Source organism: Hypomesus transpacificus, chromosome 1 (assembly GCF_021917145.1).
Source record: "Hypomesus transpacificus isolate Combined female chromosome 1, fHypTra1, whole genome shotgun sequence".
Classification (NCBI taxonomy): domain Eukaryota; kingdom Metazoa; phylum Chordata; class Actinopteri; order Osmeriformes; family Osmeridae; genus Hypomesus; species Hypomesus transpacificus.
The window spans coordinates 12,365,443-12,379,777 of NC_061060.1; the positions used below are offsets into that span (position 1 = coordinate 12,365,443).

The 14,335-nt window shown below is 42.7% G+C and overlaps 1 protein-coding gene across 3 annotated transcripts in view; it reads right to left on the bottom strand.

Annotated features, from left to right (window-relative positions):
• The window catches only part of LOC124462910 (solute carrier family 22 member 4-like), a 35,261-nt gene extending 20,926 nt beyond the window's left edge, over positions 1-14,335 (bottom strand). The window contains exons 1-11 of one of the 3 annotated variants that reach the window (XM_047014654.1): positions 14,294-14,325; positions 6,238-6,636; positions 6,043-6,146; positions 5,698-5,852; positions 5,409-5,580; positions 5,142-5,283; positions 4,942-5,039; positions 4,350-4,564; positions 3,971-4,153; positions 3,750-3,885; positions 3,604-3,665 (exon numbers count right to left, since the gene is read on the bottom strand). In XM_047014654.1, coding sequence (XP_046870610.1) covers positions 3,604-3,665; positions 3,750-3,885; positions 3,971-4,153; positions 4,350-4,564; positions 4,942-5,039; positions 5,142-5,283; positions 5,409-5,580; positions 5,698-5,852; positions 6,043-6,146; positions 6,238-6,588 — 1,618 coding nt within the window. In that variant the 5' untranslated portion in view covers positions 6,589-6,636; positions 14,294-14,325. Of the gene's footprint in view, positions 1-145; positions 3,076-3,603; positions 3,666-3,749; positions 3,886-3,970; positions 4,154-4,349; positions 4,565-4,941; positions 5,040-5,141; positions 5,284-5,408; positions 5,581-5,697; positions 5,853-6,042; positions 6,147-6,237; positions 6,639-14,293 lie in introns of those variants that run through there. The other 2 variants (XM_047014855.1, XM_047014769.1) reach the window with 2 other exon arrangements.

Genomic DNA, 14,335 nt, shown 5'->3' on the forward strand with positions numbered 1-14,335 from the left:
AATTGAAGAGGCACTTGGAAACCAAACATCCCTTTCACGTTGAGAGAAACTTGGCCTTCTTTAAAAGAGCGAAGGATCTGAACCAGAGGCAGCAAGACCATTTGTTGGATTGTGTGAAAGTGTCTGATAAGGCTATGGAGGCAAGTTATATGCTAGCGGAGTTTATTGCAAAGCAGAAAAAAACACACACAATAGCGGAGACGCTCATCCTCCCCGCTTTAAAAAAAATTGCAGGTGTCATGCTGGGTCCAGATGCCGCAAATGCCTTATCAAAAGTGCTTTCGTCAGATAATACAGTTAAAAGAAGGATCGATGACATGTCAGATGACATAGAACAACAGTTGACGGAGAAACTGCAGGTCAGCGGCACATTTTCTCTACAGGTGGACGAGTCAACTGACATAAGTGGGGCTGCCCAACTCCTGGCAAACGTCAGATATGTTGATGGTGATTCAATCAAAGAGACTTTTTTATTCTGTAAAGAAATGGAAAGCCACACAACAGGGGAAGAGGTATTCAGGGTAACTAATGACTATTTAAAAGAGAAAGGTCTGACCTGGGAAATGTGCGTCAGTCTTTGTACAGATGGTGCGGCATGCATGACGGGGAGAGTGAGAGGTTTTATTGCCAAGGTGAAAGAACAAAACCCAAATATTGTGACAAACCACTGTATTTTACATCGCGAGGCATTAGTTGCCAAAACCATGCCCCCGGAGTTGGCTGAGGTGCTGGATCAATCTGTGCAGGTGGTGAATTACATCAAATCAAGGCCATTAAAGTCTCGGCTATTCTCCCAACTGTGCGCTGAGATGGGAGCTGACCACCAAAGCCTACTCCTCCACACAGAGGTACGTTGGCTGTCACGGGGAAAAGTCCTGTCCCGTCTTTATGAGCTGCGAGAAGAGGTTTTGGAGTTTTCGAAGGAACACCCTGTCCCTCATAAGGACAAGCTCGCGGATCAGAGGTGGGGCGCCAAGCTGGCTTACCTTGCAGATATTTTTGGGCATCTCAACGAGTTAAACACCAAGCTTCAGGGCAGGAATGAGAACATTCTATCGTCCACAGACAAGATTCGGGGGTTTATGGGCAAGCTTATCCTGTGGCAGGAGGCTTTGTAACAGGGTTCCATGGAGATGTTCCCACTGGCATCAGCCGCGCCACAGGCTGCTAGGGAGCGCGCTTTATTTGCTGAACACCTTCAGACATTAAAAGAGAGGTTTGAGCGCTACTTTCCACGTGTGGCCGACATCGAGGACTTTGACTGGATTCGAGCCCCATTCAATCAGGAATCCTCAACACAAAAGCTCATTTTGAGGGAAAGAGAGGAATGTGCAGAGCTCCGGATGGACCGCACAATGAAACTCAAATTTAGTGAGCTCCCACTGGATCAGTTTTGGTTGGCTTCTGCATCAGAGTACCCAACTATCTCCCGCCACGCGATTGAACAACTTCTTCTTTTTCCCACTACCTACCTGTGTGAGTTGGCATTCTCTACTCTAGTTTACATGAAGAGCAACAGGAGGTCACGCCTCTCCGTTGAACAGGACTTGCGAGTGGCCCTCTCTTCAGTACCACCAAGAATTAAAAAAATCTGCGAGCAACGACAGGCACATGTTTCTCACTAGCTTGTAAGCAGGCAAAATAGCAAATGTTAAATAGCAAATGTACAATATAAAATGTTTAAATGCTGATTCAAATATACATTAGTTGTAAGTTTACAAACTTTCAAATTAATTATAGAATTAGTTTGTCAGTAAATATTTAATAAGTAGTAATATAGTTTTTTGACTAATTGTATTTGGCATTAGTTGTAAAAAAAAAAAGAGGCCATAATAAGTTAAGTTGCCCAGTTGCCCATAATGCGTGTCTATTTAAATGACCATATATGGAAATCACGTTGGTCACATGACTCTACTCCGCACGTTACAAATGTTTTTGGTTTGCTTTACGGCACATTCGGATGGAGTGGCAGCTTGGTCCGGGCACTTTTGCACTTTCTTGTACTTGGTTGTCTTTAAAGGTTTTTATAGTGTGGTACCCTTGTATATAGGTCACTTCAGTCATACATGGAAGTCACATTGTATGCCCAGTGAAACACCGTCATTGTTGGCCTCACAAGGGCTAGTTCCCTGTATAATGTATCATTCAAATGGTACTACAGAGTTATGTATTAATTTCTGAGTTATGCATGACACCTGCATTTTGTATATTTTCTGTTTGTGCTTTACCACATACACCCACCAACACCTCAATGAATTCATTGTTTTTACAAGTATTTAATACAAAGAGTTATGGATATCCAAGTCTCCCTTTTTTTCTTCATTCTAATTGGACCCTCAGCGATGGCACCTTTCCCCATAACATCAGTAAATAAAAATAAACGTTTACAGAGTGATAACACATGTTATAGAGGCGCTTTGCACAGATATGAATACAGGTGTGCCTTGAGATTTTGACATGCCTTTTGGTGTGCCTTGGGCACAAAAAGTTTGAAAACCACTGGTTTAGACAACCCTAGACAATTTCAAGCATGATTTGCTAGGAGACTGAACCTGGAAAGAGGTGCTGTTCCGACCGTATGCTCATTGCAAACGCAAGCTGTAAGGATAGTATGATGTTGTGCTAACAGTTATTAGCAATGCTAACGTGTCCTGTATATAGCATAGGTTTCTAAACACATCAAATGGGGGGAGTCAGATGGCTGATCGGTGAGGGAGTCGGCCTAATAATCAGAAGGCTGCCGAATCGATTCCCCTCTGTGCCAAATTACGTTGTGTCCTTGGGCAAGGCACTTCACCCTACCTGCCTCAGGGGGAATGTCCCTGTACTTACTGTAAGTCGCTCTGGATAAGATCGTCTGCTAAATGACCAAATGTGTCCTGCAAAACACGGCAAAAGTGGCTCGGCCTGAAAAGTTTCAAGGTTGGAGATGTTGTCCTCGTCGCAGATTCGTCACTTCCAAGGAACTCCTGGCTGTTAGGCAGAATCATCAAGGTAATGCCAGACTAAAAAGGAGTCGTCCCAAACGTAGAGGTCCGGACCAAGACCTGTGTCATTCACAGACCCATAACAAAACTGTGTGTATTGCAGGGTGAAGAATGAAGATGAAAGAGAAAAGTTTGATAAGACTGGAAATACTTGCATGTACATATTTACCTTTGCCCTTTACTTGTGAAAAGAGGAAAAAACTCGCTCAAAGGAAGTTTGACAAAAATGTTGTTGAAATGTGGCCTCAATTTTAAATTTAAGTTGGAAATTGATATGCTAAGGCATACTCAATTAGGGGCCGGGATATGTTGTAGCCATTTCTACATAATTTGATTGGCTGTTTGTTTGCATATAAAATGTGCAATAATAAAACATATGTGTACAAATGTAAGGGAAACAACACGTTGGTAAATTCCTTTTAGAATCCTGTAGGTAGCTTAGTCAGTTGAAGGACTGCTTTTCACCAGACCACTTCAGAACCTCATCAGAGCTCTGCGGTTTTCATATCTGTGACCAGCTAAGAAATCCACTCTCCATCAACCCTGTTCCTCCTGCTCACAGACTGGTCTTTTCACAGTAAAAGTAATCTTTAACTGACGTATAGTCAGATCTCTTCAGAGGTTGTCTCCTTCTTCCGGTCATGTTTACTCCCTCTACACTGTTGTCGTAAACACACCCTAGATACACAACACAAAGTCAGACCCGACTGTACATCCCAGAATACCCCACCACACGCTTCAACCCTAACCATGGTAACGTACCTTTGAAGCGGTTTCACCTGATGGATGAATTCTGGAAGTATTTCACCTTTAGTTTCAGGTAGCCACAAGCTCAACAACCCGATCATGACAGTGGCTCCACCCATCAAGATAAAAGGTAGGAACTTGTTGTATGTACCTGAAATCAGACAGCATTGACAAACGGATCTCGACAGACATATATGCTTCCATACTCTTTTAAGGAGACACAAACACACACTGACCCATGAAGGCGATGTATGGGGAGACGGTGCTGCCCAAATGCGATGCCATGGAGGTGGCTCCCACGGCCATGTTTCTCACCACGGTGGGGAAGAGCTCCGACGTGTACAGGAACAGGAAGGCATACGCCCCCGTCACACCCGTCTTCCCCACCATCACCAGGGTTAGGGTCAGGCCGCTCAGTTCTACACACACACACAGTTTGTGGTTTTCTAGATTTGAGTAGTATGTGAGTACATATACCGGTACGTGTTTTCCATGAGTTTGTACCCTCTTAGGTGTGTGTACGTTTGTGTACATGGGAATCCTTCTGAGTATGTGCCATTTTGTGCGTGTGTTTGTGTGTAGCAGCAGTACTATCCACTTTGGTGGGCCTCGTACCATCAGGTATGAGCTTGATGAAGAGCAGCAGGGCTCCAGACAGCAGCAGGGTGAAGGGGAGGGTGAAGCGTCGGGGGGTGTAGCGGATCAAGAACCAGACGCTGCCGTACGCCAGGAACTCTGTGGCCGCCGCAACCAAGCAGTTGAAGTAGGGGTCTCCGTCCATATTGGGCGTGTTCAGGGACATCCCATAATATGTCATGGAGCTGATTGTCCTGAGGTGGAGGACGGAGAAGTTGTGACGTACGCAAGTATGCACTAGCATGTGTTGAATTGTGTGTAGTATGTAGTCATCATGCAGTGTGCAGTGTTTATTTATCCTACTGTGTAGGATATATTTTGCAGCTGTGTGGTGAAGTATGTAGTGTGTATTATAGTGTGAAGCATGCAGTATGTGGTTTTCATGTGTGTTGTGCACAGTGCATGCTATACTGTGTAGGGTATATTTAGCAACAGTGTGGTGTAGTGTGTAATAAAGTGTGAAGTGCGTAACAAGCACACAGTGTGTAGTGTCTATATGTGTTGTGCACAGTGTCTTATACTGCGTAAGGTATACTTTTCAGCAGTGTGTGGCTAGGACGTATCAGGGTACCAGATGAGGATGTTAATGATGGTGAGGTTGCGTATGTTCCTGGTTCTGACCAGGTCCAGCCAGTTGTATAGGCGTGAGCTCTCCTTGGTTCTGTTTTCCTGCAGATAGTAAACATGTAGAAGCATATTGGGGATGTGTGTCTGTTAGTGAGTGTGAGTGTGTGTGTGTGAGTGAGTGAGTGTGTGTGGGCATTAAAACACCATGAGTTCTGCAGTGACATCTTCGGTGAAGATAACATCAGGAGCCGTAAGACCATTCATCTTGGCAGCTGCTTTGATGATAGACTCCGCCTCCTTCAGTCTGCCCTGGGCCAATAACCAGCGAGGAGACTCTGGAATGTACCTGAAGCACAGGGCACTACTATGTCCTCCATGTCTCCCTCCATCTGTTCCAAGTTCAAGCCAATCTACTGGTTCCAAAAGAGAAATAGAACCATCCATGTACTATCAGGTGGCATTGGTACTCACCACCAGAGAGGGATGTAGAGGAAGCCAGGGATGGCGAGGACAACCAGGAGGAGCCTCCAGCTCCTGAAACAGTAGGCTGCCAGGGGCAGCACGGTGTAGCCCAAGGCATAGCTTAAAGTTACCCCCAGGGCACCAAAGTAGACGCGGACTGATTTAGTTAGGAGCTCAGAGCCTAAGGTGCACAGAATCACACGAGAGATCAAGATCAGACCAGAGCTAGACAAATGAAGAAATGCAATAAAGATATTACTTTGTTATCTGATCTACTTATCTCTTTGTCCAGACTGACCCAGTATGAAGGCAGCATTGAAGTTGGATGTCTCGCTCATCCCCACAATGAAGTAGAAACAGCAGAACATTTCCCAGCTGGTAGAGGCTGCTTGGAGGAGGGTGAACACTGTCTGCATTGCCAAGGTGCCAAAGAGGACCAACCTGCGCCCGAATCTATGGAACATACAATTTCATCCTGGAAAAGGGTAAAAACTCCCAAAATTGCCTTGAACTACACCTGAACAAAATACAGGATATAGACTAGAACATTACAACAGAACTTGATGTGTTTGAGTCTACAGAACACTAGAACGTTTAAATACTGATGTGTCTGCAGTTGTAACGTGCTTCGGAGAACCATTACCTATCTGAGACAATCCCTGACAGGAAGGCACCGCAGAAAACACCTACAAAATAGATGGTGGCAGTGAAAGGAGTCTTCCAGTCATCCTCACACACCAGGTTCCACTACCAGAATGCAAACACACCCAACAAGACAGTTAGACAGTTCAAAGGGTCATCACATCCGTAAATTCCAGTAGGTAGAGTGTAGCTTCACCTCAGTCACGATGGTGGAGGTGTATCTCTCTGTGCTGAACTCCCAGCCGTCCAGACATCCCTCGGTCTCGTTGCCGTCGGGACCCGGAGGCTCTTGGTACCTCAGGCAATGACTGAGGACCACCTCCCCCTTCACCTCCTCCAGGGGGAACGACAGGTTGAGGTCCAGGTTGAAGCCGCTGCTGTTCAGCCCCGGGACCCGGCAGCGGTGGGGGGGGATGTCCACGAGGAACACCATCGCCATGCCAACGTAGCCGTTGGGTATGCAGCTGAGGCTGAGGAGGAAGAAGATCATCTTCTGGAAGGTTCCCCATTCGCCAAGGAACGCCGTCCTCTCCTCGTAGTCCAGCATCCTCACGACCTCGACCGCCAACAAATTTGCCCCGGACCCCTGACCTTCCTCTGAGGGGTAATGGTGATAAAGTTACCCTTGCTATCTGATTTTCTGTGTACATGTACAGCCTAAGTATCTGTAAAGTCAAGAGGTCCTGCAGCGAGGCCTCCACTGAGCAGAATATAGCACACAGCCCAGACAGTTAGGAGACAGTAAGGCAAAACATGTACAAACTGGGACTTGAATGTAATTAACGACCACTTCATCTGCTGAACGTTCTAGTGTATCAGTGTACTGACCACTGAAGACCCGTTAAGGAAGCAATTCTGTGCATTCTATGTTTGAACATGTCCAGCAACTGTATTTAAGCTCTCTGAAGAGAGGTGTTTCTCACTCATGCTCGCCACTCTGTTGTGGATTGGTGACATGATCCAACGTCTAATAAAAACCGAGTCAACCCTTTTTTATAGTTGTTGTGACTCTTTCCAAACTGCCTGCTGACAGATCATCCTTACAAATGGTGTCACAAACAGTAAAATCTTCTGCCATAGCTCAGGTGAGCAGACTTTAAATGTTTATCAAATGGTTATGTTGAATTCTGCTTACCTGGAGAGGACCGGCTGCTTTGATAACTAATTTGTATATGTTTTAAAAAGGGGGAGTGGATGATTTCTGTGCAGGCATAAAGGAAAGGGACTCGACTTCGGTGTAATCTAACACCTTGATAGTGAATTGGTAGAGCTGTGCATTACGGCATTTGATGACTGTTCATGTAGGCCTATACAAATTACGACAAGGCCTACCAGTTTCTTGGGAACAAAAGACCATACAGGACGGGACCTAGATTCATAAGTAAGGGCTGGTCCGCTTGGCTTCTGTTAAATAGTGTTGTATCTGCGTAGGTCATAATGATGCGGTGAAAGGCCGTTGTGTATCATGGTCCGTAAAATCCTTTAATTGTTAGAAGATCTGTTACATGAGGCAGGATTCCTTGCTGTAAAGCCCATGAGTCTATCTAATTGTGTCTGGTATACGATTTAGATCCGTAGGGTAATGGTTGGTTACGCTGTTATAAAATAATACGTTGAAAGAGACGTTTCAATGAAGTATGCTGTAAGGCTCGAGCAATGTTTCCCAAGATCTGACAACGAATTGTGTCATATGAATTACAGTCTTGAAGTGCTAAATTTATGAATATAAAGAAATAATTCTTCATGAAAGATAGTTAAAGATTAAAGATAAATACACAAATGAACATAAAGAAATAAAAGGTTTGACCTACGATATTAGCTACTAACATTTTTCTTTTACTAAACGTGTAGGCAAAACATGGGGTGCCTATCAAGTACACTTTATGTGCCTATGGTAATTAAATTCAGGACAGAGACCACGCAAGGATCATGCCATGTCAGAGTCACTCAAAATTGATCTACATTTAAAACAAGTTCCAACTATACATTTTATTCGCAAGTCATTCGTTCCGAAGAAGGAAAAATGAGAGAGGGAAATGTGCTCGAGGAGAGGATCGCCCCTCCCCACAAAAGCACATGGAACACGACCCCACCAAGACCAAATAGCGGCACCACAGGCCACACACTAGATTGACAGACTTGATGTGGGAGAAGTGACGCTGTATACAGCCATGGACTTGGACGATGTTAAATGTAGGATTAATGCTCTACAATTTCATGTTTCAGATATACCATATGAAATACCGCAATTAAGTTTGAGTATAGCAGGAAAACAAATTCCCTTTATAGTTGATGTAGAAACCACCCTCTGTCCTGTTTGAGAAAAACAGAAGATAACTTTTTATTATTACACATTACACCATTCTTTCATTGTTAGAGCAACCTTTCCAATGGCATTATTGGGCTTATTGAGTAAATTGAATGTAACCATCTTATGTTTACGGGATGGGATAGCGATTCACATACCTCAGCTTTTTTCCAGTAGTGTAAAGACATACCACAGAGCTAAGTCTATTTTCGGTGATGTTGAGTTTGTGCAGGCATTGTCTACCATTAGTGGTATTAAGTAATTCATCTATTGTGATGTCGCTGCAGTTACTAGGATTGTTAATCTGAAATCAGTTGATGTCCCTCATTTGATAGATGCATTTAATCAATATTTATTAAAGCCCACAGATTATGAGGAATCTTTATAGTTGTATCATTTGGACGAATGGAATTTGGAACCTATGCATTTCTTTATTGAACATGTGCAGACTGACGTTGAACCATGGATTCGGTATGGTAATGTTAAAATATAATTATTAAACAGTATCCTTTATTCAAAGACAAAGGAGAGGGGATTAACCTTTTTATTGACCGTCTATTACAACAATAATATATTTGGACACGCCTTCCAAAAAGCTATGTTGATTCAGCAGCTGTCTATAGTGCAATAATTAATGGGCACCTGGCACAATTCACTCCCATGGAACTCGACCTTATTGCAATAAGGGACTTATTTATATATGTGGACTATATTCTGATGGCGGCCAGAAATGAGACAGGATGTGTCTCAGATTCGAGAGCCCTGCTCAAACATTGGCAACAGGTGGACACTGGACACTGGGCCTCACTTGCTAAACTCCAATTTCGTCAAGAATCAGAGAACTATCTGGGAATGTCGATTTTGTCACAGGAAAGAGTGAAAAGAATTAAGGACATTGTACGACCAAGGAATAAAACTGAAATGTTGTCTTTCCTAGGATCGGTGAACTATTGCAGAAATTGGATTTTTGAATATGCGGTTCACAATGCAAAATTGAGCAAGGCCACATTCAAAGACTGTCCTGAAGTGTAATGGCATTTTTTGACATGGTTACAATATCTATGTTTCTTTAAGCGGTAAAAAGTAAGTTCCTTTGTTATAGAAACTCGAATGTAAGAAACTGAGGCTCTGTGGTGTAGTTTGCTCTGTAGAAGGGACACTCAGATTGTCTTAAGGTATTTATGGTTTTGTTTGTTCTAAGTTTATATAAGGCAGGGTTTTAGGGTTGTTCTTCATCAGTCTTACGAACAATCTGTGTGGATGGCACCTTCTTCGTTAATGACTGATCAGCAAAGCATTGTTTAATCTTATGTAATTGTATAATCTAAATAAATTGTATTGAAACCACATCTCTTGATAATTCAGATCTACACAGTGCCACTTGAATTCTTCCATTGCAGAAGTCATTCAATGGAATGAGGAAATGAAGATTCTTTTGGCCACCAGAACAGCGGTTAAGGTTAAAGGTCAACCACAAGGGATCCATGTGTCTCGACTTCAATGAGTGCTTCCTATGGCAGATGCATTATAGGATGAAACAGACGGAACATCGAAGGAAGGGTAATATTTCTCACCTCCACATTAATATTTCACTATCATGAGTATGAATAGGGTGTTGTTCTTCTCTTTTTGTTCGTGATATTTAGCAAGGGAGACATTGGCACTAATACCAATCCAGGGAAGGACCATGAGATCAGTGAAAAGAAGGGAAGATAGATACTCCACTGGGAATTCTATAACTGACGCAGCGGTAATAACTTGTGGGAACATAGCGGTGAATATCCAATTCATTAGAGGACGTTCTGATACTTCTTATGAAAATTCATTTTCAGCAATACATTTCATAGACAATGTTGATTAGGAGAGATAGTGTAGCATGCCATGACATATCTAATCATGATTACAACTGAGTCAAACAGATGGAGAAGGAGAGGTCATACCTAAAAGAGGAATTCGAGTTCGGCTGAACCACAGAACTGTCACGGCTCACGCACAGAGGTAGACCCAGATGCAGAAAGCAGAGGCAGGTAGATAGGTAGCAGTTGTTTATTAGTCCAAATCGACAGGCTGACTCAGGTGACGGACAGGCAAGGTTCGGTACACAGTGGAGTCTTGATAAGGCACAGACAGATGGCAGGCTGAATCAGGTACTTGGTAGGCAGGGTTTGGTACTCGGGTAATCAAAATACTGATACTGGGAACACAGAGAGAAACCGGCTGGGACATCTCGGGAAACACACAAGACGAACTGGCACAGGACAAACATAACGGACTAAATACCCCATAACGAGCAGACGAGACGAGAAACACCTGGAGGGGGCGGACCAAACAAAACAGGGGAACACACACAGAGGCGTGACAAGAACGAAGACATTCTCTTTTTTGCTTGTGATGTTGATTTATATTTTAAAAGTTTACAGCCTTCCTAGTCTTAGGGATGTACTGAGGAATAATATTTAGCATGTGAGTGTTGTGAATTAGTTTTGTCACACTAGATGACATTTGGTGATTTTATCCTTAACAGAAAAAGGAGTTTTGACCAAGTGATTGTCTAAGTGTGATGAGTAGAGTAGATTAGACGCATGATCTTTTACTCATTCTTTGTCAAGTGTGGAGTGGGGTTTTGGTTATGCGAGTAGGCCTATAGGTTACAAGTGGCTGATAACTAGTGTTGCTTTTGTCAACGAAAATTATGACTAAATATCGTCGTCAACAAACCTTTATCAAGTGACGAAAACGAGAAGAGACGCAAAGTAAATGCTGGGGATGTGACGATGACTATAATGAAATGTATAATGCAATATAGTTGATGAATAAAAACGAGACAAATGTAGTTTACAAAATAAAAACTAGACGAAATGTTATAACGTTATTTCGTCTCGTTTAGTCGCGTTATTATTGTTAGTTAACTCATGAGGCTGTGCTTAATGTGTCTCATTTTAACGTTAGCTTTAGACGTTCGCTTTCAACGTTATAGCCACTGGAGCTGAAACCGAGTCTGAGACAAACGTGTGTGACTAGCATGTGTGTGTTTGTTTGTAAGAGTGTAAAGTGGGTTACCATGTATGACTAGTGTGTTTAGCTACTGTGTGTGTGCGTGTGTATTTGTATGGGAGAGTGTAAAGTGGGTTCTTAGTACCTGACTGCATGTACTAAGCATCCCTTGTTGGCCAAATACTGTTTTGTCATTCACCTCACACAGAACTGAATTTGGCATCAACAAGATGACTTTGAATACCTTATTCTAATCTAGACCAATAGGCCTTAAACAAATGGTTTTGGCATTAACATGCTTCTCGAGACTACTAAGCAGCTGCTTAGACTACCTTTGTTTTGATTAAAAAGAGACTAAAATAACATTGACTCAAAATAGACAATTAGAAAATAGTCATGGATAAGTCTGATTAAAATAAGACTAAAATGCTCAGACTTTTAGTCGACTGAAACTTGACTAGACTAAAAAGAGGATGAACGTGACTAAAACTAATAAAAACTAAAATGACAGCTTTACACAAAGACTAGACTAAAACTAAAAATTAAAACAGGCCGCCAAAAACAACACTACTGATAACTCATGCACCATTAATAATTGTGATGGGAATCCAACTTGATTCCGGAGTGATTCAGAGGGTGCAGGCTTAGGAACTGATAAGCAGATTTTCTGTGTAGGCTACATGTACAGCCTAAGTATTTGTAAGGTCAAGAGGTCCTGCAGCGAGGCCTCCACTGAGAAGAATATAGCACACAGCCCAGACAGTTAGGAGACAGTAAGGCAAAACATGTACAAACTGGGACTTGAACGTAGGCTAATTAACGACCACTTCACCTGCTGAACGTTCTAGTGTATCATACTGACCACTGAAGACCCGTTAAGGAAGCAATTCTATGCATTCTATGTTTGAACATGTCCAGCAACTGTATTTAAGCTCTCTGAAGAGAGATGTTTCTCACACATACTCGCCACTCTGTTGTGGATTGGCATGATCCGACGTCGAGCTAATAAACAACCGAGTCAAACCTTTTTTATAGTTGTCGTGACTCTTTCCGGCCTGCCTGCTGACAGATACACCCTTACAGTATCTCTTAAGTTGTTTAAGAGGTACACTTATCTCTATTCTTGACTACAGCTGCTGCTCGTTCTCACTGAGCCCCAGAGGCGTTGTTAGACATAAAACTCTACTGAGGCACAGGCCCCTATTTATTTTTTCTTCCAAGCGTGCTCTGCACAATACTACTCGGCTATAGAAACTCCCCTTGCTTAACCCACTATAGCCTACAACAGTTCAGGGACGCAGGTTTGATATCAGCTGTGGTGGCAGGGAGAGGTATAGACATTGTTGGAATACTGTTCGTTTGAGGTTTTATATTCATAAACATTTTATAAAAGTCATAATTTTTCAAAATGGTAGCCTATATAGTTTTCACCCGGTCCCTAACGCGACAGCAAAGTTTTCCGAATGTGAGACGAATGTCGAATATGAAACTAACTTCACCTCGGTCTTTGACCGGGACGTTAATGCCAGCGCGCATTCATTTTCGTATTCATTTGAGCGCAGATACTGTTTTATGAGCTTCCTGTAATATTGTTTTTATGTTTTAGTCAAAATAACATGATCGGTTGCAGGGGCGGAGCAAGGGTTATGTCTCAGGGGGTATTTAAATTTATAAAATATAGCAATAAAAAGTAACCAATGGCAACCTCTATGTGAACAGCATATATTAGCCTAATAAATGTGTTTGCATAGCCCATAATGTGCAAACAAAATGTAGGCAAGTAGGCTCACATTCAGCCATCATTAGAACTTCTCACGCACAGTATACTGTAGGCCTACACAAATCCATGCATAAATGGGTTTAATGATCTGTCCATTTACCAATACATTATATTCAAATTCAAGAAGAGGTCATAAGCCCCCCAAAATGAAGTTAAATACAGTAGCCTATAGTTATCCTAACAGTGACAAATTATAATAAACAAACATAGGCCTCTATTACAATTCGTTCAGCAACAATTTGGGTCGATCTACACGCGCGAAGCAAGCTCCCATGAAAAAAACAAGTGCGCTACACAAACGCGTGACGCGCACTGCAGTAGGCCACCTACCGCATGCTACAATTGAACTCCATAATCATTTTCTTTTCCGAACTGGCATGTAAGCTATTGGGATATTCAAAACCAGCAAACTCATAGCATACACACAGGTCAAAACAAAAACACATTATTTAACTTTAATTTTACAAAGGCAGAATATAGGCTATATGCAGACATGAAACATAGGTCACAACAAATGCCCTGCCTATTTAAATCATCACCTGTCTGTTCTTATCGTTAGCAAATCTGGCGATTACTTTGTTAATGTCAATCTCAATGTCCCTCTCGATGCACAGCAGCGCTAAATTGGACAGCCGCTCCTCTCCCATGTTTGATCGCAAGAAACTCATTATCAACTTCAGACGGCTGAAAATCCTCTCTGCCACTGCTTATCGGAATTGTAAATGCGATAGAGAATGGAAAGGTTGGGGAAAGCACGGTCCATGTCGTTGTCAGTGAGAAAGGTGGGATGATGTGTGTGTTTAGTTCATGTTTTTCCATGCTCAGCTCACGGTACAGTAGCCTACGAAATGGAACAAATTCGTCAATCACATCATCGGCCTTAGACAGATCCTCGAATAGAAGCCCAAGCAAGCAAGCGCTCTAACTTTCCGATGAGCATCGGGATGAGAAAAATGTTTCGGAAAATGTAGGCCTATATATATTTAGTAAAATTGTCTACCATGGATACAATCAACGTTTTGTTGCCAAAGAGAAATTATGAAGAAGAACAAATATAGCCTACATCGGGGGTCCCCTCGGGTGCGGGGCCCGGGGTTTTCGGCGCCCCGCCCCCACCCTCCCTCCGCTACTGATCGGTTCTGTTCGTTTTGTAATGTTTACTTAGCCTACCTCAATTTCTGTGTCCGAGTCCGACACCTGGACTTCTGTGTG